The following is a 24123-nucleotide window of genomic DNA, read 5'->3' as shown; positions in this document are numbered from 1 at the left end:
GGAGGATGGTTAGAGCTGAGTACTGAGGGGTTGGTCAAAGTTCACAGCCGGGTCACCTGATTGGCCGACGGCGTCTGTGATGGACAGCAGGTGTTTACATATAGAGCTCCTGTGAGGACAGCTGTCTCCCCTCTGATCCAACATCATCAACACACCTTCCACTGCTGCAGCAACACAGGTGAGTCCTTCTGATTCTCACTAACAGCTCCTCTCTGTCTCCTCTTCTACCTGCTGGGAGTCCTTTTCTTTGTTCCTTTGTAGTCTTGAAAGTCTTCGATGAGCACCACGGATCTTCAAACTCTGCACCAGAGTCACATTTATCTGTAGGAAAGACGCTGATTACATTCATCCTCACTGACAGATTTCTTTACTTGTTTTAAGACAAGAAAAATACAAGAGAAAAATACAAGATAAATAAATAAATAAATAGATAAATAATAAATCTAAAAAAAAAATAGATAAATACATTGAAAAATGTAAAATAAAAAATACATATACTAAATAAAAATAGAATATAAAAAATAGATGAATAAATGGAAAAGAAAAAAATTTAATAGATCAAAAATAAATAGATAAAATGAATAAAAAATTTAAATGAAAATGAATAGATAAATATAATTATATGTGTTGGGCTGTCAATCGCTTAAGATAGTTGCAAACTGATATTTGTATCCACGTGTGGGCACAGATGAGAGAAGTATATAGTTATTTTCTTTTACTTCTATATTTTAAGTTTTATATAAAGAATGTTTATAGCTGTAAACACCATCTTAAACATAATAAATGGATATTTCTGCTGATTCCACAACGATGAAATGAAATCCGGAGATAGTTACTGCGTGTAGTTTTCAGAGCGGAGCGGTGAAACACATCTGAGAAGGTTTTAAAAGGATTAAGAAGCTCAGCAGAGTTTAGTCTCTTCAGGCATCTCAACTCATTAAATCATTTATAAACGTACTGTACATAAACTCCTCTACGATGTGCTGCAGTCATGGAATTACAATATTCAGTTTCTGTTGAGATACACTAGTTATTAGTGTGGTCTCTCAGTACGATGGTCCTTATGAGGCTGGGTTGCAATTCCTTTTAAAAATGTGTCCAACTTTGGGACAAAATTAAAGATAATAATCACTATTTTATTCTTTTAAAAAATGTTTACAAATGCATGTACTCTCTGCAGCGGAGGGAGGAGTAATCAGATATTAGCAATACTCTGTTACAAGTAAAAGTCCTGAATGAAACGTAAATGCATTATGCAGAATAATCTATATTATATAATAGTATACTAATGATTGATGCATTAATGTGTTCATCACTTTAATGTGTAGCAGCTGGTAAAGGTGGAGCTACTTTTGATGACTTTATATACTGCTGATAGTTTAATCTATAATCATTAGTGCTTTTTATCTGTTCTAAATGAACCTTAAAGGGAGATTTGTCAAGTATTTAATCCTCTTATCAACATGGGAGAGGACAAATATGCTGCTTTATGTAAATGTATGTATATATTTATTATTGGAAATCAATTAACAACACAAAACAATGACAGATATTGTCCAGAAACCCTCACAGGTACTTATGTGTAATGTATATGTAGTATATGTACTTACTTATGTATAATAAAATATATAAATAGATTAGTAAATAAATAGATTAGTAAATAAGTAAATAAATAAAAAAATAAAAAAATAAATAAAAAAATAAAAAAATAAAAAAATGTAAAATAAAAAATACGTATAAAAATAAGAATGTAAAAAAAAAAATAGATAAATAGATGTAAAAAAAATGGAAATGGAAAAGAAAAAGTGGAATAGATAAAAAAAATAAAAAAATAGGTAGATAAATAAATAAATAGAAAAAAATGGAAATCAATTAACAACACAAAACAATGATAGATATTGTCCAGAAACCCTCACAGGTACTGCATTTAGCATAAAACAATATGCTCCAATCATAACATGGCAAACTGCAGCCCAACAGGCAACAACAGCTGTCAGTGTGTCAGTGTGCTGACTTGACTATGACTTGCCCCAAACTGCATGTGATTATCATAAAGTGGACATGTCTGTAAAGGGGAGACTCATGGGTACCCATAGAACCCATTTACATTCACTGATCTGGAGGTCAGAGGTTAAGGAACCCCTTAAAAAATGGTTTTCATTTTTCCTCACCAAAACTTAGCGTAAGTTTGGAGCGTTATTTAACCTCCTTCACGAGGAGCTAGTATGACATGGTTGGTACCGATGGATTCATTCAGTGTTAAATATTACAACTACACAGAGAGTTCAGACGTTTTACAACATGTTGTGTTTGTTGTCAGAACTAAGAGCCAATCAGCTCTTTGATCAGGCGACAGCCAGGCGTTTCCCATAATACCCCTGGGTCCTGCAGTCGGTGGAGAGCAAACTGCGACGCCTGGCTCTAAAAACGGCAGCCGCCTCGATCTCGTGAGGTTATCATTGCTCACGTTTGCGTGACGTCAGAGCAAGTCGGACACAAATCTAATCGGCATGCATGCATGCGATCACCGGTGATTGATTCTATGCAGGTCATGCTCATCACCCCCTCATCACCATCCTACTGTGTGTCAGGTTCAACAATCTGATTACAGACCATCTGTGCCGTATCTTGATAAATATGAATAGTTGTAGTGAAGTTGGGTAGTTTAATGTATAACGTTTTGTTCTTTCCTCCTGAGGACCATTTCATCATACATTATCACACAATAGAAATAAATAAAGAAATCACTCACCAGACGCTTGTTGTTGTGTCTCTTTCTCTGTCTCTCTCAGGCACCGCTGACTCGCTGCCCTCCACCTGAAACCAACATGAGTCCCAAAAATGTGGTTTTCAAGAAGATTTGCAAAGACAAGTCGGTGAGTGAAACGTCTTCAACGTATGTAATAATATAATAAACTGTTATGGTTTGAATTACTGCTGACGTCCACAGTCCAACACTGACTCCATCACTCCAAAAACAGACAGATTAGACTGATCAATACGACACAACCAAACAATACTAAGAAAGGAATTCAATAAATGGGGCGTCTACTAATTTGGTTATGACTTATTGATCACAAAGGGAAGTACAAGAGTCATAATATATCCTTGGATCCAAAGAGAACTTGTTTTTGCTCTCCTCAGACAACGTAATGTGAACTAACTTTAAGAGACAGATTAAGTTCTTTGAGAACTGCTTCCACGACTAGAAACGCACGTCTCATTTATCGCTACACAAATTACTACCGTTGATGTCGAATAGTCTTTTTTTCTTAGGAAGCTTCATAACTGAGTGAAATGACGTAAAGTTATGACTTTATTCTCGTAATATTACAACCTTTTTTCTAACTTACTGATATTTCAGAGCCGTGGTCGTAGCCATATATTCTAACTTACTGATATTTCAGAGCCGTGGTCGGGGCCTTAGATTCTAACTTACTGATATTTCAGAGCCGTGGTCGGGGCCATAGATTCTAACTTCCTGATATTTCAGAGCCGTGGTCGGGGCCATAGATTCTAACTTACTGATGTTTCAGAGCCGTGGTCGGGGCCATAGATTCTAACTTACTGATATTTCAGAGCCGTGGTCGGGGCCATAGATTCTAACTTACTGATATTTCAGAGCCATGGTCGGGGCCATAGATTCTAACTTACTGATGTTTCAGAGCCATGGTCGGGGCCATAGATTCTAACTTACTGATGTTTCAGATCAGTTTTACAGTGAGCTCCAGATCAGAATATGATTCAACTGATATTTAAAGTATTTTAAACACTCATCAGTTCTTCTTGTTTTTGTAGGTTGGAGTGTACATGGGGAGAAGAGACTTTGTGGACCGTGTTGACTCTGTGGATCCAGTGGGTGAGTTTTCTCACCAGTAAACTAAACCGTCCCAGTCTGATGTAATATTTAGTCCTTCAAGGTGATATCTGCAAGTCAGAGACATTTATCTGCTGCCTGATGCATCAAACCGCTTTACTGTGTCACAGGACACATTTTGATTATCCTGGTTACTAAAAGGGTTTAAAAATAGTTTCATTTGAATTGCTTTTTTTTGTTTTACCACTAGATGGCGTCATCGTCATCGATCCTGAGGCTCTGCAGGGGAGGAAAGGTCAGTACCTGGACACACTTTTCATTCACGCCACTCAGCGTTATTACATGATGTTGATCTAGGCTCAGTTCACCTCACACACATTTTATAATAAATATTGAAGGACGACGCCGTTTTCTACCGAAAATCTGACAGTCCAGTTCCACAGATAACATGTGAAGACCTTGATGGAAGGTTTTACGTCTCCAAATGAAGTTATTTATTTTCCCCTGAAGTAGCTTTAAGGTTGTAAAAATAATTTTATACCACACTGTCTGACAGTATTACATATATTTTCTGTATCATCTCATCAGATTCTCATTGATATTAAATATATTCTTTATGTTTTGTTCATTTTAGTAACATCTCCCCACAAACTCAGAGCGACAGATGAGGTGTCTTTGCGATCTCCACTAGAGTTTAAAATAAAGTTCTGTGTGTTTGAACAGACAGCGTGAATTTATACTGACTGTCAAACTGATGTTAAAGAGTTTAAGTCGAAAAAACTCTTCATCCATCCTGCTTCCAGTTGTTTTGAAATGACTGCTTCGATATTACATATCATCAAGAACACATTCACACTTCAGCTGTTGTTATTATGTTGGCTACTTCTATTAATGCATATCATTTTGTTAATAGACATGTGGCTGAAATAGTTTTTTTGATATGTTCTTATAGATGAGAACAATGATCCCACCAAATTTCATGAACATCATAGGAACCTTTTCGCAAATCTGGCGTGCGTTTGGTGGCGCTATGCAGCCCGCTGGCCGAACCCAATCACTGCAGAACTTTGCAATTTTCATCAGTTCTGAAGCCAATTTTTGTGCGTCCAAAGACCCTCAAAAATGAGATTCTCCAGCAGAATAATAATAAAAAATCTAGGTTTTCTATTGAAACCTATTGTTTCGTGTGCATCCTAAACTAATTTACAATGCTTGTCAAAATACAAAAAATATACAGTGAAATAACAATTCAAAAACAAATGACTAAAAATACACTTTAAAACTAAATAGATGAACATTTTCCAGTTTCTATCCATGTTGGGTTCTACTCATAGGCATATATACATAGACGCTGTATTGACTCCTGGGTCGTATGTCAACGTGGGCGCCATATTGGACAGGGCAAGACTGGCCTCTAACCCTCTGTACTAGTGAACGAAGGAGCGGCTGTTTTTCTGGATAAAAAGCACTATAACGTCTACATTTATCAACCGATTTCAACGAGTCGTTATTACATTAAAGGGTTTATGATCTACGAGGAGTAACGTTAAGTCAAATTTTTGTTTCTTTTCCCAAAGATTTTGATGATAGACGGTTAAATACGTGATCGTCACTGCTTCCGGTTCATGGATCAGCAGTCTGTCATCAATTAATTAATTCTGAGAGTATAACGTCAATAAATTGGCGAAAAAAAAGATTTGAATATTCTCTGAGATTATAACGTCATAAATTTGTGAGAAAAAAATATGAAACTCTCCGAGATTAAAGTAAAAAATTGACAAGAAAAAACTCAGAAATCTACGAGAAAAAAGATTGAATATTCACTGAGATTATAACGCTGAATTTGCGAGAAAAATATAGGAAATTATCCGGGATTAAAGTCATAAAAATAAAAAGCACTTTAACATCTACAATTCTCAACCGATTTCAACGGGTCGTTATTATATTAAAGGGTTTATGATCTACGAGGAGTAACGTTAAGTTAAGGTTATGAATCTTAAAGCATGATTGCTTAAACGGAGGAAGACATTTCATTTTATTATATTATATTATTATTATATTATTTTACATAAACCCTTTAATATAATAACGACGCGTTGAAATCGGTTGAGAAATGTAGACGTTATAGTGCTTTTTATCTAGAAAAACGGCAGCTCCCCCGTTCACTTGTAGAGGGATACAGACCAGTCTTTCCCTGCAACGGGCAACGGGCTGAAGCGTCCAATTCGGCATCTACGTATATACATAGATGTCGAATTGGACGCTTCAGCCCATTGCAGCGATACGTCAACGTGGGCGCCATATTGGACAGGGGAAGACTGGTCTGTAACCCTCTACAAGGACACACTATATATATATATATATATATATAGTGTGTCCGGGGTTCTACTTACCTGATCACCTGATCATCTCTCCTCTGCTCTCCAGTGTTCGTCACCCTGTCCTGCACCTTCCGGTACGGCAGAAATGACATGGACGTGATGGGAATCGCCTTCCGCAGGGAGCTGTACCTGTCGACCCGCCAGGTGTACCCGCCTCTGCAGGACCGCGAGAAGGGGATCCACACCAGGACACAGGCCAAACTGATACGCAAGCTGGGAGACAACGCCTACCCGTTTTTCTTCGAGGTGAGAGATGTGACCTCGGGCTGCATGAAGGTGCTTTTATAACGGCTGCGCTGTCGAGAGACAACACAGTGAATTACTTCAGGTTATAGTTCTGCATTTAAGAGGTGAAGAAGAACAGAGTTGAGTCTCACTGTCAGGTTAACATCATCTGTAGTTTTGGACATTTCCTTCAACCCTAAAAACGGTACATTACCTGTTGATTTACAGGATGTCCTCGGTACCATTCACGGACACTTCTGTTAATACCACATCAGATATTTCTGTAAAATTACAGCATATCTCCGGTAGCATTTCCACTGAAAGGTTCTAATAATAGAGTCTGTGCTGCATTTCCATGGACAGTTTCATCAAAGCTGAAATGTAAAGTTCTACATTTTCTGGTAAATATACATTATTTTCTTCCACTCTAAAATAATTCTAAAATACGATAATCACCAGACAAATGTAATGTTCTAATATAATAAAAAGATCTACTTGAACAGATATTACGCAACATGATCAAATAAATCCGCCACAATAAATACAATTATATGTTTTATTTTTTCTACCATCAACATTTTGACTTTACTCTAAACATTTCGGCTTTACTATCGACATTTCACCTTTACTCTCGACATTTCTACTTTACTTTCAACATTTCTACTTTACTCTCGACATTTCACCTTCATTCTTTACATTTCAACTTTATTCTTCGACATTTCTACTTTACGCTCGACATTTCGACTTCACTCTCAACATTTCGAGGTTACTCTCGAGATTTCGGCTTCACTCTCGAGATTTCAACATTATTATCAACATTTCTACTATTATTGACATTTCAACTTTTATTATCAACATTTCAGCTTTACTCTTGACATTTTGACATTACCATCGATATTTCAACTTTAACGTAGACATTTCAACTTTACGCTTGTTAAAGTGCATTTCATCGCATGTGTTTGCACAAAAAGCACTTTGTCAGTACAGACTGACTGACTTTGTGTTCTTGTCTTCTCAGTTTCCTGACAACCTGCCTTGCTCAGTGGCTCTCCAGCCAGCGTCTAATGATGTCGGCAAGGTAAGATCCCGACTGGGGAAATCAAACCGTTAACTGATGAAGTGAACACATGGCGGGAAGCTGACACCTCTTCTCTCTCCTGCAGCAATGTGCCGTGGAGTTTGAGGTACAAGCGTTCAGCGCCGAGAGCCAGGACGCTAAAATACGCAAGCGGTGAGTCTCAGCTCATCTGTCGTCCGTCGAAGAGTTTTAGAGAGGGAAAATTTTACTTTCTTTTGCATCTTGAGAATAAAGTTGAAATGATGAGAATGAAGTTGAAATTTCAACGTTTAATCTCAACATTTCGACTTTATCATCATCATTTCAGCTTTACTATCGACATGTCAGCTTTACTATCGACATTTCAGCTTTACTATCGACATTTCAGCTTTACTATCGACATGTCAGCTTTACTATCGACATGTCAGCTTTACTATCGACATGTCAGCTTTACTATCGACATTTCAGCTTTACTATCGACATTTCAGCTTTACTATCGACATGTCAGCTTTACTATCGACATGTCAGCTTTACTATCGACATGTCAGCTTTACTATCGACATGTCAGCTTTACTATCGACATGTCAGCTTTACTATCGACATTTCAGCTTTACTATCGACATGTCAGCTTTACTATCGACATGTCAGCTTTACTATCGACATGTCAGCTTTACTATCGACATTTCAGCTTTACTATCGACATTTCAGCTTTACTATCGACATGTCAGCTTTACTATCGACATGTCAGCTTTACTATCGACATGTCAGCTTTACTATCGACATTTCAGCTTTACTATCGACATGTCAGCTTTACTATCGACATGTCAGCTTTACTATCGACATTTCAGCTTTACTATCGACATGTCAGCTTTACTATCGACATGTCAGCTTTACTATCAACATGTCAGCTTTACTATCGACATTTCAGCTTTACTATCAACATGTCAGCTTTACTATCAACATTTTAGCTTTACTATCGACATTTCAGCTTTACTATCGACATTTCAGCTTTACTATTGAAATTTCAACTTTATTATTAACATTTCGGCTTTTACTCTCGACACTTCCACTTTATTCTCGACATTTTTCGAAATGCAAGGAAGAAAAATGTTTCTCCTCTGATTTATTTTTTCTAATGCTTGGCCCTAATAATCTTCCATAGTCCTCAGATTACTTCCATTCATTCATAACACTGAAGTAGCACCGAGTCAGTATAAGAAAGTAAGTGTCACACAGACTTCGTATGTTTTTATAATTCTATTTCTTTCTCTGCTTTGTCCAACAGGAGCTCAGTGAAGCTGATGCTCAGGAAGGTCCAATACGCTCCAGAGTGTGAGGCGGTGGCGCCCTCTGTTGAAACCACCAGGGACTTTGTCATGTCGGATAAACCGCTGCATGTCAAGGCCAGTCTGGACAAAGAGGTGGGGTGGCTTTACAATTATCTTTGGCTCAGAACCCAATGTAGTGAAAGTTTGTCTTTCTGCAGTAGAATCATGAGAAGTGTTGCCTTTAACATTCTTTGATAAACACAGTTTTTTTTTTAACTCTGATCATGTTATTTAATTCTCTGTGTCTCCATGTTCAGACAGATTCTGATCAGCCTGTTATAACCAGATGTTTCTAAAACACTGTAATTTGTGAAAGGGGGAAGTAAACCCGTGCATTATTAGTAGATATGTTGATTATTGTTCACGTTCTCTAACCTTGCATCTTGTTTGCAGTTGTACTACCACGGTGAGACCATCAAAGTGCAGGTCAGCGTCACAAACAACTCCAGCAAAAACATCAAGAACATCATCGTCTCTGGTAAACATGACTCATATCCACTGTGAGAGGAGGCACGTTCAATGCTTCAAACATGCACACGCTGTGATATGGAGATATATTAAAGTGGCATGAAGCCTGCAGAGAATCTGACCTTTTGCTGCTTTAACAAATGTAAATGTAGCCTCCGTCACATTTCTTCTTCTCTCGTCCTCCTCAGTGGATCAGGTCGCCACGGTGGTGTTGTACTCCAATGACAGCTATGTCAAATGTGTGGCCATCGAGGAACTTGGGTAATGCACAGCTCACACTACATTTTAAAAACATTACAAAGAGAGTTTTCATCATCACATATCTGTAACTCTAAGTCAGTCTGTCCTTTTGTTCATAATGAAAAGAAAACCTGAGATTCATGTGTACAGTTCAGTCACGCCATGAACAAATCAAAGCTTCTTACTCAAAAAATGATTTAAAAAAGGGAAAATATTTCTTTCCGTGACAGATTTCTGGTTGTATTAACAAACTCCAAAGAATATATAAATACAAGGCAAAGTGAGCATCTGTCTCGTGCTGCTGGTAAGAAATGCTCGCCTTAGTTGCAGCTTTCACTACACAGTAGCAGGAGTTGGTTGGGCTTGACGTGCCGAGACAGCTTGTACACGACCCAAAGCCTGTTTGGCCTCACGTGGTATGAGACTGTAATCCATTACCTGGAAGACAATAAGTTATGGGAGAGGACTAACAAACCAACTCCAAAACACACCAGAAGCCAGAAATGGTGGAAGGTTAGGCTCAGGGCTAGCAACTCCAACTTGTAAAGAACCTTTATGCTATAGAAACGTTGACAACAGAAAGACAGAATCAAATCCTGGTACAGGAGGATTCCTCATCAAGAGGAAAGATGACACTGTGTGATGAAAGCCACAAAGTCAAGGAAGTCACAGAGCCGAACCCCCTTCTGTCAACCAGGGACATCCGGATTGGAACGTGGAACGTTAGGACCATGTATGAGACCGGAAAGACCATGCAAAGTGAGCAAGGCTCACATTCCCCCCCGCACACTGCTTGACCTCTACTAAAGTAAGGCCAAGGGTTTTTCCCTTTTGGAAAAATGTCAAAAATGTAGGGCACCCTGGACTTCTAAACCCCCGAAAGGCAAAACTAGACCAGGGCGGCCCCGTGTGCCAAGGCCTGGCCACCAGATGCTCACCAGCAAGCTCCCCTTGCAGGTCTGGCTCCAGCGGGCGGCCCCGGCTTCCCTTTTCCGAGCCGATTCTGGACGACTCATGTAGGGTCTGTGAATCACTCTTGGTCTGGCCCTTCCCCTTGGACCTGTTTGCCTTGGGGGACCCTACCAGGAGCTATTCCCCCCGACAACACAGCTCCCAGGGTTGTAGTTTCTGAGATACAGACATTTTCTTTTCATACTACCTGTATATCTAGTATTTGGGCACATGACTGCTGTGGATAACTGTGCCAAGAGAGCAACACATTGGAATTACATTCACATTTGGTGAACATTAACAGAAGATCACACCCTTGGCTTGTAAGTGATATTGCTTCACACAGAATTGACCTCTGGACTGATAAAAGTCCGACTAACCCGAGATGACGTCATATGATTCTTTTCACTGAGAAGAGACATGATTACAAAAAAAACTTGATTGACAAAAAATTTGCCATTTCGACTGAGAGAGGACGGCTACAGGAGGGAATACTGGATTACTGCCTCTTCAACCTAACGGTTACTCAAGAAGAAAAGACTCAAACTAACTTTGACAGTGAAATTTCAAGAGAAGAAGGGAGTGAAAGACGACGGGCTGAGCCGTCTGCCTGCTGTGTTTTCATCTTCACTCGGAGACTTAAATGGCGTCCAGATTAGAGGACGATCTCTGCTGTACTGTTTGCCACGACATCTTTAAAGATCCTGTCATCCTGTCATGTAGCCACAACTTCTGTAAAGTCTGTCTGCAGAGCTGGTGGACAGAGAAACACGACCAAGACTGTCCAGTTTGTCAGAGAAGATCTTCAAAGAACGTACTACCTCCTAACTTGGCTTTAAAGAACCTGTGTGAGAGGTTCCTACAGGAGAGAGCTCAGAGAGCTTCAGAGGCTCTCTGCAGTCTGCACTCTGGGAAACTCAAACTCTTCTGTCTGGACCATCAGCAGCCGGTGTGTCTCGTCTGCAGAGATTCAGAAAAACACACCAACCACAGATTCAAACCCATCGATGAAGCTGCACGACGACACAAGAAGGAACTTCAGGAAACTCTGGAGCCCTTAAAGGAGAAGTTAAAGGTTTTTGAAGAAGTTAAAGTGAAGTTTGATAAAACATCAGAACACCTGAAGGTCCTGGCCCGACACACAGAGACGCAGATTAAGGAGCAGTTTAAGAAGCTTCACCAGTTTCTAGAAGAGGAAGAGGAGGCCAGCATGGCTGCACTGAGGGAGGAAGAGGAGCAGAAGAGTCAGGTGATGAAGGAGAAGATGGAGGCTGTGAGCAGAGATATAGCAGCTCTTTCAGACGCAGTCAGAGCCACAGAGGACGAGCTGAGAGCCGAAGACGTCTCGTTCCTGCTCAACTACAAGGCTGCATTGGAAAGAGTCCAGCAGCGCCCCCTGCTGGAGGATCCACATCTGGACTCAGGAGCTCCGATAGACCAGGCCAAACACCTGGGCAACCTCAACTACAACCTCTTGAACAAGATGAAGGACATGGTCTCCTACTCTCCTGTGATTCTGGACCCAAACACTGCTGGTCCAGAACTCGTCCTGTCTGGAGATCTGACCAGTGTGAGACGAGGAGAGAAACAGCTGCTTCCTGATAATCCAGAGAGGATTGATGATTACCGAACTGTCCTGGGCTCCGAGGGCTTTAACTCAGGGACTCACAGCTGGGACGTCCAGGTTGGAGACAGTACAGACTGGTCACTGGGTGTGTCAGCAGAGTCGGTCCAGAGGAAGGGGGTGAGACGGTCTGGATTATGGAGAATATGGTTATATAATGGTGACTACTCAGCAGCTTCCCCATCAGGTCCATCCTCTGTTCTCGTAGTGCAGAAGAAGCTCCAGAGGATCAGAGTGAATCTGAACTGGAACGAAGGAAAACTGTCGTTCTCTGATCCTGATATGAACACACACATACACACCTTCACACACACTTTCACTGAGAGGATGTTTCCATACATTCACACTGTGGAGAATCTCCCTCTGAAGGTTTCACCAGTGAAGGTCTCTGTGACTGTAGGACAACAGAAATAGACGGTGATGATGTTTTGAGAGTCCGATCTATTGATCGGTGAATAACTACTCTCTTTTAGGTGATAAACATGGATGAACTGCCTTCTCAAAGTTCTATTAAATGTCTTGGTGTAGCTGTCATGGTGATGTTAGAAACCACTACAGCAGCAAATAAGAATTTTTTTTAATAGGGCTGTCAAAGATAACGTGTTAATAACACCTTAACACAAAATCGTAGGTTTTGGAGGGTGTAGCGGGCTCAGTTTTAAAACTAGAGTGAAGACACTGGCATCATATCAACCATGTCATACTAGCTTGTCTTGAAGGAGGTTAAATAACGCTCCAAACTTGCGCTAAATCTTTGGCGAGGAAAAACTTTCATGGCCATTTTCAAAGGGGTCCCTTGGCCTCTGACCTCCAAATATGTGATATATATATATCTCAGATATATTATTGATGCTTTCCCACAGTTACGCTGCACAATGACGCTTAAGCACTCCGTATTATGTTTCAGTTTGTTTTGGAACGGAGACACAGCAGAGAGAAAAAAAGGGCTCAACAGCACGGTGCGACTAAACCTGAGGGGACGCACCCTATTTTTTACCTGATAATGCGACACTGAACAACAAATCTGTGCTGAAATCAACACGAGGAGAGTTAGTAAGGTTAGCCGTTAGCAGCTGTAGCAGCTCAGTCCTGACTGGTTAAATAACGGAGCTACTAACATCAGCGGAGGTGCCATTGAGTTATTATTATGAGACGTTCACGGTCTGCTCAGTAAAAGGACTACTGGGCAAAGGTAAATTACAACGTTATCATGATGTGTCCAAATGTAATCTCGTAAAAACTTTTGGCAAGAAACTTGACTAAATCCATTTGTTTGAAGGAGATGTTTTCACATCAATATAAAATAGATATTAGAGAGAGAATTATGACCTGATTAACTTTATAACAACTTACCAACATTTTTTTCAATCAAAGCAAATATTTAAATATTCATAATCATTTAAATTGTGTTTTTATGCAAATAACTAAGATAGATGACGATAACAAAGTACAGTACTGTGTACAGTAACCTCCCTCCCCCAGATACCGTGTATGTAATATTTATTATGTAAAATATATCGAACATTGAATGACTTCAGATCTAAAATGTTATTCCTTCATTTAGCGCAGAGATTTCAAAAGTGACAAATAAAAAAAAATACTTTTCTACCACAGTGACAGGAAGTGAAAAAAGTTAATTTCAGACCCTACATACATCACAGTTTACAGATCCACTTCCTGCTACACCTTTAACCCACTGGACTTATTGTGTTCACCATTCCTTTAGTGATGTCATGTTGTTCCCAGGTCTCAGATCGTTTTAATAAACTATAGTTTCTCTTGAAAAGATAATTAAGACAATTTCCAACGCATACAAATGATTATATATAAATGGACATGGTTTTAGCTCACTCTGTGATTCAGTATACATTTTCTCCACATTCAGATATAAAGTTTGAAACAAACTTTTCTTTGTATTTACAGTCATTAACTCTTGACTTTCCTAATCTAGAATGTAAACTTTATCTGTATCATGCTATAACTCATCTGTTGTTTGAGGTTCAATTTAGGTGATAATTTATTATTTAATCCACGAGGTTTGCTTTGTAAAGCAAAATGTGATCCATCTTAAAGTTGTTTTGTTATTTCGTTTCAATAAAGTGATTTCTTTGGTCTGAAACTAGAGAAGTCTCATATATTGTTTGGTGTGTGCCCTTTTGGGGTTGAAATCCAGTTTTTTTTTGTGTATAAACATTACAGCTTCCTTAAATCTCAGAACTTCCCTGCCACTCGTTGTTCTAAAATTCAGCTGTGAGCCGAGTTTTAAAAGCTCAAAGTGAGCCGGGAGGACGTTTAAGATTTGGAGGCTCTATAGTAAAATCATGGAAAGTATCCTAAGTTATCAACCATTGCTGTGTTTTGGTTGCTGTATTCTGTGGTTTCTACTGAAGTTTAATGTTCGTCTGTGTCTTCATTGTCTCAGGGATTCCGTGTCTCCTGGAGCAACCCTGCAGAAAACCTACAAACTGCTGCCGGTGCTGGCCAACAACAGGGAGAGGAGGGGCATCGCTCTGGACGGCAAGCTGAAGCATGAAGACACCAACCTGGCGTCATCGAGCATGTGAGCAAAACAAAGAGACACAGCACCTTTAGAGGATGTTGATAGTTGGATCCAGTTGATCCTGCACGGCACCAAACCTCGGTTATCGAAGCAGACCGATGTGTCTTTTATTAAAAGTGGGTAATCATAATCATCTGTTTCTTCTCTTTTAGGATCAAGGAGGGTGTTCTGAAGGAGGTTATGGGGCTCATGGTTTCATATAAAGTCACAGTGAAGCTCATCGTTGGAGGGTCAGTCACATATGTGTGTGTTTTTGCACCTGATTCACCCGTTATTAGGCCGTTAGATCAGTCGCTATAAGCACCATAAATGTGGATCAGTAGGGGCCTACTACGCCTACTACGTTGGAAAAGTGAAAGTGAATCTAAAAATCAACACATTCTGATATGTAAAACTGAATGAAACGTCACGTTTTGAACACAAACAAAAATACTTCTTTAGGTTTAGGCAACAAAACTACAACGTCTTTAGGTTTAGGCAACAATACTACAACTTCTTTATGTTTAGGCAACAAAACTACAACTTCTTTAGGTTTAGGTAACAAAACTACAACTTCTTTCGGTTAAGACAACAAAACTACAACTTCTTTAGGTTTAGGCAACGAAACTACAACATCTTTAGGTTTAGGCAACAAAACTACAACTTCTTTAGGTTTAGACAATAAAATTACAACTTCTTTAGGTTTAGGCAACAAAACTACAACTTCTTTAGGTTTAGGTAACAAAACTACAACTTCTTTAGGTTTAAGCAACAAAAATACAACTTCTTTAGGTTTAGGCAATAAAACTACAACTTCTTTAAGTTTAGGCAACAAAACTACAACTTCTTTAAGTTTAGGTAACAAAACTACAACTTCTTTAGGTTTCGGTAACAAAACTACAACTTCTTTAGGTTTAGGTAACAAAACTACAACTTCTTTAGGTTTAGGTAACAAAAATACAACTTCTTTAGGTTTAAGCAACAAAAATACAACTTCTTTAGGTTTAGGCAATAAAACTACAACTTCTTTAAGTTTAGGCAACAAAACTACAACTTCTTTAGGTTTAGGCAACAAAACTACAACTTCTTTAAGTTTTTGTTGACTTGGTGAATTTCACTCTAGATTCAGGGACTTTTGGAGCTGGCGCTGCAAATTTAAAATGAAAACATTCAACATTATTCTTTTTTTCTTCTATTTGTTCCATTTTTCATCTTTGTCTCTGCCGTGCTCACAGGATGATGGGGTCAAGGTGAGTTCATGTCTAATTGTCCTCATCCATTGTATTTTTCTTGAAATCTTGATTAAAATATCATCATTTTATAGCTTTTAACATTCCTGTTTGTTTTTTTTGTACCAGTGCATCAACACAAGCTCTTTGTTGACATGGTTGTTAATTCATGTATTGTGTATTAATTTATAAACAGCTGCAGTGACAAATACGTTTTGTTTTGTGTTACAGTGAAGTCGGCCTGGAAGTTCCCTTCAAACTGATGCATCCTAAACCTGATGCAGGTCAGGAAACAATCAGTGTGCGACTTGTTCATTTTTAACAGGAAAGACGGACCCAGATTGTTTTGTTCACCTGAGCCGTGGTCGGGGCCATAGATTCTAACTTACTGATATATCAGAGCCGTGGTCGGGGCCATAGATTCTAACTTACTGATATATCAGAGCCGTGGTCGGGGCCTTAGATTCTAGTTTACTGATATTTCAGAGCCGTGGTCGGGGCCATAGATTCTAACTTACTGATATATCAGAGCCGTGGTCGGGGCCATAGATTTAATTTACTGATATTTCAGAGCCGTGGTCGGGGCCATAGATTCTAACTTACTGATATATCAGAGCCGTGGTCGGGGCCTTAGATTCTAGTTTACCAATATTTCAGAGCTGTGGTCGGGGCCATAGATTGTAACTTACCAATATTTCAGAGCCGTGGTCGGGGCCTTAGATTCTAACTTAATGATATTTCTTTTCTTTCTTTATTGCTGCTAACAGTGAAGGAGAGGTAAGACAGTTTTTCATATTTAGTTATGTTTGACACTCAAAGAAGCGTAAATCTCTTGTAGTTGGAATAAATGAATAAATAATAAATGAATGAACCGGAGTGACATCAGGTCTACTCTTTGTGCCCGAGGATGAACATTGTTGTGTTTGTTGTGATGCTTGGTGAAACTGTCCTCTGTCTGTCTGTCTGTCGTTGTTTTTGTCCACTTCATCCAGGGACGAGATCATGTTACAGCAGCTTTTATCACATCAGCTCCTTTTAATAATAGTCCTTTCATCAGCAGTGTCAACTTACTTGCAGGAAAAAGGAAAAGATTTAAAAAGCTGACACCCACATATCATGTTTTCAGTTGTTCTGGTTCAGTAGATCTCTGCTCAGGTTAAAGTTTGGGCGTAGCTTTACAGGAAATGACATGAAGTCACTCGACTCAATGTACCAACAGACGACTCGCTGCTTCCACAAGCGTCTTTCCCAATTCTGTATTCTCATTTTAAAGATTTCTAAACGATATACTTAATGTGACTCAACAACTACAACACACACAGTTAGTTCCTATTGTTACAGGCGACCCCTCCAGGTTTCCCAACTCGTGTCTCGCGCTCTCATTGGCTGTAGCTCGTGGCCGGAGTGCCCAACAGGTCCAGAAATTTAGCATGCTAAATATCTGGAATGTGTCTGTGAGCCTCTCGACGAACGTCTTTTAGAAGTTCACACATGACCGAGCCAACGCTGATTTGCCTCTGATCTGGGTCTTTTGTCGGGGAGTGGAAAATCAGGGCAAAAGCTGTAAAATTCAGTGGAAGCGTGTAGCATGGGCCAAGGAAGAATCCACTAAATTTTGGAGTGGATACGAATCACAGGGCGGATACACGCATTATTTTTCACTTAAAGACGCTGCGCTGTAGTTATGACTTTGAATCAGGACATATCAGGAGAAAAACACTCCTAAAAAATCTCCAGAAAACTGAAAACAAATTATAAAATAGTGTGGTGTGTTGTATATGATTTAATAATGCAGATGATGAGGTATGAGGTCAAAGGTTGTTACGTTACATTGTTACGTTGTTGCGTTACGTTGTTGCGTTACGTTGCTGCGTTACGTTGCTGCGTTACGTTGCTGCGTTACGTTGTTGCGTTACGTTGCTGCGTTACGTTGCTGCGTTACGTTGTTGCGTTACGTTGTTGCGTTACGTTGTTGCGTTTCTTTTTTTTTTTTACCTTTATTTAACCAGGTAAAATCAATTGAGAACCAATTCTCATTTACAATGATGACCTGGCCAAGAGGCAGTAGCACAGTCCACACAAGTGACACAAACAGCACAGATACAATACAGTATGACAAACACATGAGAAAATGGCTAAAAACAGGATAGGTAAATTAATAAACACTATGTATAAAAAAAGGCGGATTACTGGATGTTCTTTGTAAAAATGGAAGAGAGAGAGAGAAGTGAGGGCTGGTCAGCAAGTACAGCAGTCAACTACGACTTGTTGCAGCTTTTGTTTGAACATGTTGAGAGAGGTGAGAGCTGTTAGTTTGAGCGTGTTTTGTAGTGAGTTCCAGTCATTTGCAGCGGCAAAATGAAAGGAGTTATGACCAAACATAGTACGGACTTTTGGAATGAAACGTTGTTGCGTTACGTTGCTGCGTTACGTTGCTACGTTACGTTGCTACGTTACGTTGCTACGTTACGTTGCTACGTTACGTTGTTACGTTACATTGTTACGTTACGTTGTTACGTTACGTTGTTACGTTGTTACGTTGTTACGTTGTTACGTCACATCGCTACGCTGCGTCGTTACCCTACGTCGTCACGCTACGTCGACACGCTACGTCGTCACTCTACGTCGTCACTCTACGTCGTCACGCTACATTATTACACTGTTAAGTTGTTACGTAGATACATAGTTACGTTAACTTGTTAAGTTAACTTGTTACCTTTTTTTCTAACCTTAACTAAGTATTTTGTTGCGAATCGTTTCACAACGTTAACCCCGTTTCATTGTGTGTTTCTGCGAGCGTGATACGAGGCTGATACGTCGACATTCAACGTATCCGGGGTTTGCAGAAACGTACAATGCCAAGATTTTTTCTGGCGACTAGGTTGATATAAAAGGTGAATACATGCCGACTTTCATGCAGACTGCAGTGTCTGAATATGTCTCAAGCAATGATAACGAGAATATCGGCGTACAACACTGCTTGGTTGAAGATCGCCTCGGTCTTCGGTGGGATTTACTACTACGGTGCTTCTGACAGTAAATGCTAGCAGCTCTTTTCTAACGCTGATGTCGTCTGCAGTGAAGTGGAGGAGGAGATGGAGTTCCAGGAGTTCAAGCGCTCCTACCTGAAGGGGATGAACGATGATGATGAAGAAGATGGAAACGTGTCCGGTGGTGACGACATGGCGCCCAAAGAGAAATAAAGAAGAGTGACGACAGCTGGGAGTTTGAGTCGCCTCAGAGTTTGTGCTAGAAAAAAAAAAAAGAGACTTAATTAAAAAGGACCATACCTGTGATTTGACATGTTTTAGTGCAACTTAGGTAAGTACGCTAAGTAGGGACAACATGACGGCCCTCATTTACCTTCTGGTTAAGGCCAACATGTCGGTAAACTGATGCTTATTGAGTCTTTGTGTCTCCTGATGAATGTGAGTCCAATATTCTCTCTCTTTTAGCTGTTTTCTCAGACTCTGAGCCAGAAATCTCCACTTCAGCAGCACTTACATCCACCAAATCATTCCTCTCTATATTCTGAAGGTTTCTCCTGAGGGGTTTGTTCAGATATCATTAAGAAACTGATTTATACAACGTTTTATTCCTGGTGCAAATGGATTGTTTTGTTAATGGCTGTTGACAGTACTTTCTGATTTATGGAGGGATACAAAGAGATATCAAAGATCCCCTCTATAAACTAAAAAAATGTAACCTAGCTTTATCCTATGTTCAGATCCATGTTCTGGAAATGTATGCAAATTAGCACATTTAATAGGATACTACATCATTTGCATATTTAAACATAACATTTCAGAAAACTTGTGATACTAAAAATAATTGTCGTTAATGTCAGTAATCAACTGGGGAGGTTTCATTTAAACCTTTTTACCCTATTCACCTGTAGTGTCTCTCCTTAATAAATATAGGTTTATAGAACCCAAGTCTGTCTATATTATTCTTTTTATTTATTATTCCATGTGTTAGTCTGTCTCTAAATACTGTCTTACCTGTCTGTGTCTCCCAGCTCGTCGGATGCATCTGAAGACTGAACTCTATAAAAACACAACAACAAAAACAGAAACACGACTAAAACACGGCCTCTTCACTCTCGTTGAAAATAACAGATCTAACCCTTTCACTGTGCTCACTAACAGGCTCATTTCTCTCCAACGCTGTCCACAAAGTGCCGTGTTAGTGAGCACTGCTCCTTCTGGACAGGTGTGCTGATTAAACAGCACCGTGATTACACCAGGTGTGCTGATTAAACAGCACCGTGATTACACCAGGTGTGCCGTTTTATCTTGGAAAGAAAAATACATTTTTAGGCACTTCATCACTTGTGGAGCTACACATTTTGTGGATTATTATCATCATATCATATTAAAAACAAATTAAAAAGTTCTCAGTATCTCCTGAAACAGCTGCTCACTGTAGTTTTTTATAAAAATAGTGCATTTGTTGGGGACTATTTTCAGCGGCGCATTAATACACATGAGGTGCTCTAGTGAGTATTAGTGGCAGCAGGACGGTGTATTAAATAAACTACTATATATAGATAAATATACACTATACTTGTTACCCCTCTGAGACCCACAAAAGAGACGTTTTAGTCTTCTTTAGGGAGTCCAGGGGGTCTTTAGGGGGTTTTTAGGGGGTCCAGGGGGTCTTTAGGGGGAGATAGCAGGTCAACAGTAGATGTCACATAGAAATGCTGAACATCATCTGAAAGCTGGAAATCTAAAGATTAATTTAAGATGCAGCTCAGCACTGAGTGTCAAGTTGTTCTAGTCATAAATCAGATATAAACATTAATTAATTAATGCCGCAATTTTGGGGTTGATACCATTTGTTACACAGATTTGGTGCTAAATTTAACCATTTTTTTTTACCACTGGAGAATTAATAAAAATGATCAATAATCCTCCAAAATACCGCATTAAGACACCAAGACCTCGAGGAACACCAGAGAAAAACATGCTGTGATTTGGGATCAAAAACTTTTGACATTTTGGAGATTTCTTGCAAGAATTGCATTTTTTTTTGGCGATTGGATAGCTAGCACTTAGTCTGTAGTTTGATCCATCCATCCTCTGAATGCTCTAGGTCTCTAGTTTGTGGCTGTGATTATCCTAGAGGTCACCACAAGGTCATTTTATACAGTGAGGTCAATGAAATGTCTCCTATGGGGACTAACATCATCACACATGAATACAGTTGGGCTCATTGGATCCACCAGAGTCTCAGCTTTACAGTGAGACCCAATTTATGGAATTTAAGACTGTTTAGGGACCCCAGTAAGTGTTCTTTTCCTCTTCTCATCTCCATTTCGTCTCATGATATCTTCCTGATCTCAGACGTTACGTTATGTACGTAAACAATGTAACAGAAGTACGGAAAACAAGTCAGTCATTTAACTTATAAAACAAAACACGGGTCTTGAACACCCGGTCTCCCGGCGGAAAATCCCCGAGCAGTCTTTCTCATTTTTCATTCTACACCACTAGTCCCCAGTATGCAGACATATTAGTTATACTTTGATTCTTCTCGTCGCTCAATTTAAGAATTTTGTGACACATTAAGACCAGCTGAAAAGAAACAGTTGAACACGAGCCGTCAGGAGGAAGTAACTTTTTAATTTCAGACAAAAACCACAATGCATAGATCACAGCATGTGACACACAACTACAACATGACCGCTGGAAGATGTTTTATCCCCCAGAGTCTCATCACCTCTCTGCATCGTCCAATCACACGTCCAGAAATCACCTGAAAGGTGTCCTACAGCGCTCAGGGATCCAAGCTTCCTTTTTGATGTTTTTAATTCACCACAACCTTATTGGTTGTTGGGCTGTAAATCCAGGTTTGTTTTATTTTTATTTTATTTTAGATGATGCAAATAAAATAGATCCACTTGTTCCCTGTTTCTCCACCATCTTGTTTCCTTCCTGCTTCTTCTCCGTTTGAACCTCTTCATCTCATCACGCCTCCGTCTCAACAAACTCTCACATATTTACATTTTCAAATAAACAATAAAAATCCTATCACAATCTCTGCTGCTAGTTCAGCGCTCTGACTTTGGCAGATTTATTTGAGTACAAAGGATTTTGTTCTTACTCTAAACCACAGCGCCTGATGGAGCATGTTCTGTACCTGACGGCAGTAAGGGCCTTTACACACCGGGGTTGTTGTTTTTGTTTTTGTGTGATTATTTCCACGTTATGACGGAGTATTAGGGCCACATTGAGGAAAAAAATTAAGTCATAAATTTATGAGAATAAATTCGTAATATTCCAGGAATAAAGTCATAAGTTTACGAGAAAAAAGTCATAATATTATGAGATTAAAGTCACAATATTATGAGAATAAAGTCATAATATTACACATGGACCTGATGCGGAAATTGCGTCTTTTGTTTGGAGGAACTGTTTTTTTTTCCTCGTAAAGTTATGACTTTATTCTTGTAATATTATGATTTTTTTTCTTTAAATAGTATGACTTTATTCTCATTAAATTACAACTTTTTATTGTAATATTACGACTTTTTTTTTCTTGAAATAATACGACTTTATTCTCATTAAATCACAACCTTTTACGACTCATTCACCTCGGCGGTGACGACACGGCCTAACTCCTGACTAATCCAAAAATGGGCAAAGAGATGGATCGTTTGTAGAGCTGCTGACCTGAGACGGCAGCCACCGGCCACGCCATCAATTATGCCTTACTTTAAGCCTTAATATAATAAAAACGGGTGAGTTATGTTTAAATTCAATTTTCTTTCCATCCACACAGGAAACAGATGTTACTGGACACACATGTCCGGTGAGAAGTTTGTCATACGGTCGTATGAATCCGCTGTAAAGTTTGTCCAACTCGACTCGACTTGTCGCTTTTGTCTGAAATAAAATAACTAAAATAAAATACTCGTGATCAAAGCAGCCGCTTTGGATGCAATTTAATATAATTCATTTTCTTTTCTCTCTCAAGCATCAAACTTTGAAAAAGGTGAATTTATAATTATAAAAGACTCTAAAACTAAATCTGCAGCAGCAGCAAGCTGAACTGGAGGATTAAAAAGACATTGTACTCTGAGGATGCAACAACATTTAGCATGAGAGCAGGTCTGGACCTCTGCAGGCGACCAGCTCAGCCGTCTACACATTCATTAAAGTAAGTGCATTTGTCAAGCTGGCACGTGTGAGCCTACATGCATTTTTCATATTTCAGCGAGTGTTTGAATCATAAGAGTGAATTTATCTCCACGTTTAAAGGCGGGGTATTTTTTCCTGCTTCATTTCTTGTGTCACATTTTTTTCTTAATTTGTCTTCCTTTCTTTAATAGTTTCTCCAAGTTGTTGTTGTTGTTGTTGTTGTTGTTGTTGTTGTTTGGGTTTATTAACACAAATAGATCAAATAAAACGATGACCTGATGGTGGCGCTAGAGGAAAAGTCAGTCATCAAAGTCATCGGGATTCATGGTGCCTTCAGATGTGGTCGTGTTTACCGTGTTCACCAGAAGAGTCCATAGGAACGCCCCCGCCCCCCCCATCACGTCGTACTCACGACCTCTTAAGTGGAAAGTTTCTGAAAGCTCTGAGTTCACCAGTTGTGATGTGTTTGTTGACGTTGTCAGAAATGGCGGAGGCCTTGGAAGTTAAAGATAGGCGATGTTGGAAAGCTAGCATAATTTGACGCAACGTAACAACATAACGTAACAACGTAAAGTAACAACGTAACGTAACAACGTAACGTAACAACGTAACGTAACAACGTAACAATGTAACATAATGTAACATAATGTAACATTACAATGTAACATAACAATGAAATGTAACAATGTAACGTAACAGCGTAACGTAACGTAACAGCGTAACGTAACAGCGTAACGTAACAACTTAACAATGTAATGTAACAACGTGTGTCCGTGCGGACGCTGCTGTGCTCTGCTCCATGTGGCCCAATGGATGCCGGAAGATTGCCGAAAGATCCGGGTACTTTTCCGGACGGAAGTCGAGCCATTTTTGGCTTAAATGCACCACCGATCAACTTTCATAGGAATTAACGGGGCCCCGCCTCCAACGCCGTATCCAGTTCTGTCTTTATATACATCCATGTTCTAGATGCCGATGGTAACGTTAACATTGCTGTTGCTTAGCAGCGGCGTTATTCACGACTTAACCACTGGAACGCCACGTACATCTTGTTGTAAACACAAGCTCCCCGGTTTCATTTGAAGGTACCATGAATCAAAAATGATTAAAACAGACTTG

At 39.4% G+C, this 24123-nt stretch overlaps 3 protein-coding genes across 3 annotated transcripts in view; all 3 read left to right on the top strand.

The window, feature by feature from the left end:
* LOC119499314 overlaps window positions 1–24123 on the top strand; it is an 843332-nt gene that overhangs the window by 754096 nt on the left and 65113 nt on the right. The gene's annotated exons all lie outside the window — the stretch shown is intronic.
* On the top strand, window positions 6–19794 carry saga (S-antigen; retina and pineal gland (arrestin) a). Its single transcript, XM_037787442.1, has 16 exons — window positions 6–178; window positions 2793–2876; window positions 3799–3859; window positions 4068–4112; window positions 6245–6444; window positions 7442–7501; window positions 7587–7654; window positions 8766–8901; window positions 9202–9286; window positions 9465–9537; window positions 14514–14651; window positions 14804–14881; window positions 15866–15880; window positions 16091–16143; window positions 16627–16636; window positions 18939–19794. Exons 2-16 carry the CDS (start codon window positions 2829–2831, stop codon window positions 19060–19062), a joined length of 1194 nt encoding a protein of 397 aa, XP_037643370.1. The 5' UTR covers window positions 6–178; window positions 2793–2828; the 3' UTR covers window positions 19063–19794.
* LOC119498464 (E3 ubiquitin-protein ligase TRIM39-like) lies at window positions 9587–12839 on the top strand. The gene has a single exon (XM_037787432.1). It carries the CDS (start codon window positions 11111–11113, stop codon window positions 12503–12505), a length of 1395 nt encoding a protein of 464 aa, XP_037643360.1. The 5' UTR covers window positions 9587–11110; the 3' UTR covers window positions 12506–12839.

The sequence above is a fragment of the Sebastes umbrosus genome, chromosome 12 (assembly GCF_015220745.1).
Source record: "Sebastes umbrosus isolate fSebUmb1 chromosome 12, fSebUmb1.pri, whole genome shotgun sequence".
In the NCBI taxonomy this organism is placed as follows: Eukaryota; Metazoa; Chordata; class Actinopteri; order Perciformes; family Sebastidae; genus Sebastes; species Sebastes umbrosus.
The sequence above is the reverse complement of the archived record's forward strand: the minus strand, read 5'-3'. Positions and strand labels throughout refer to the sequence as shown.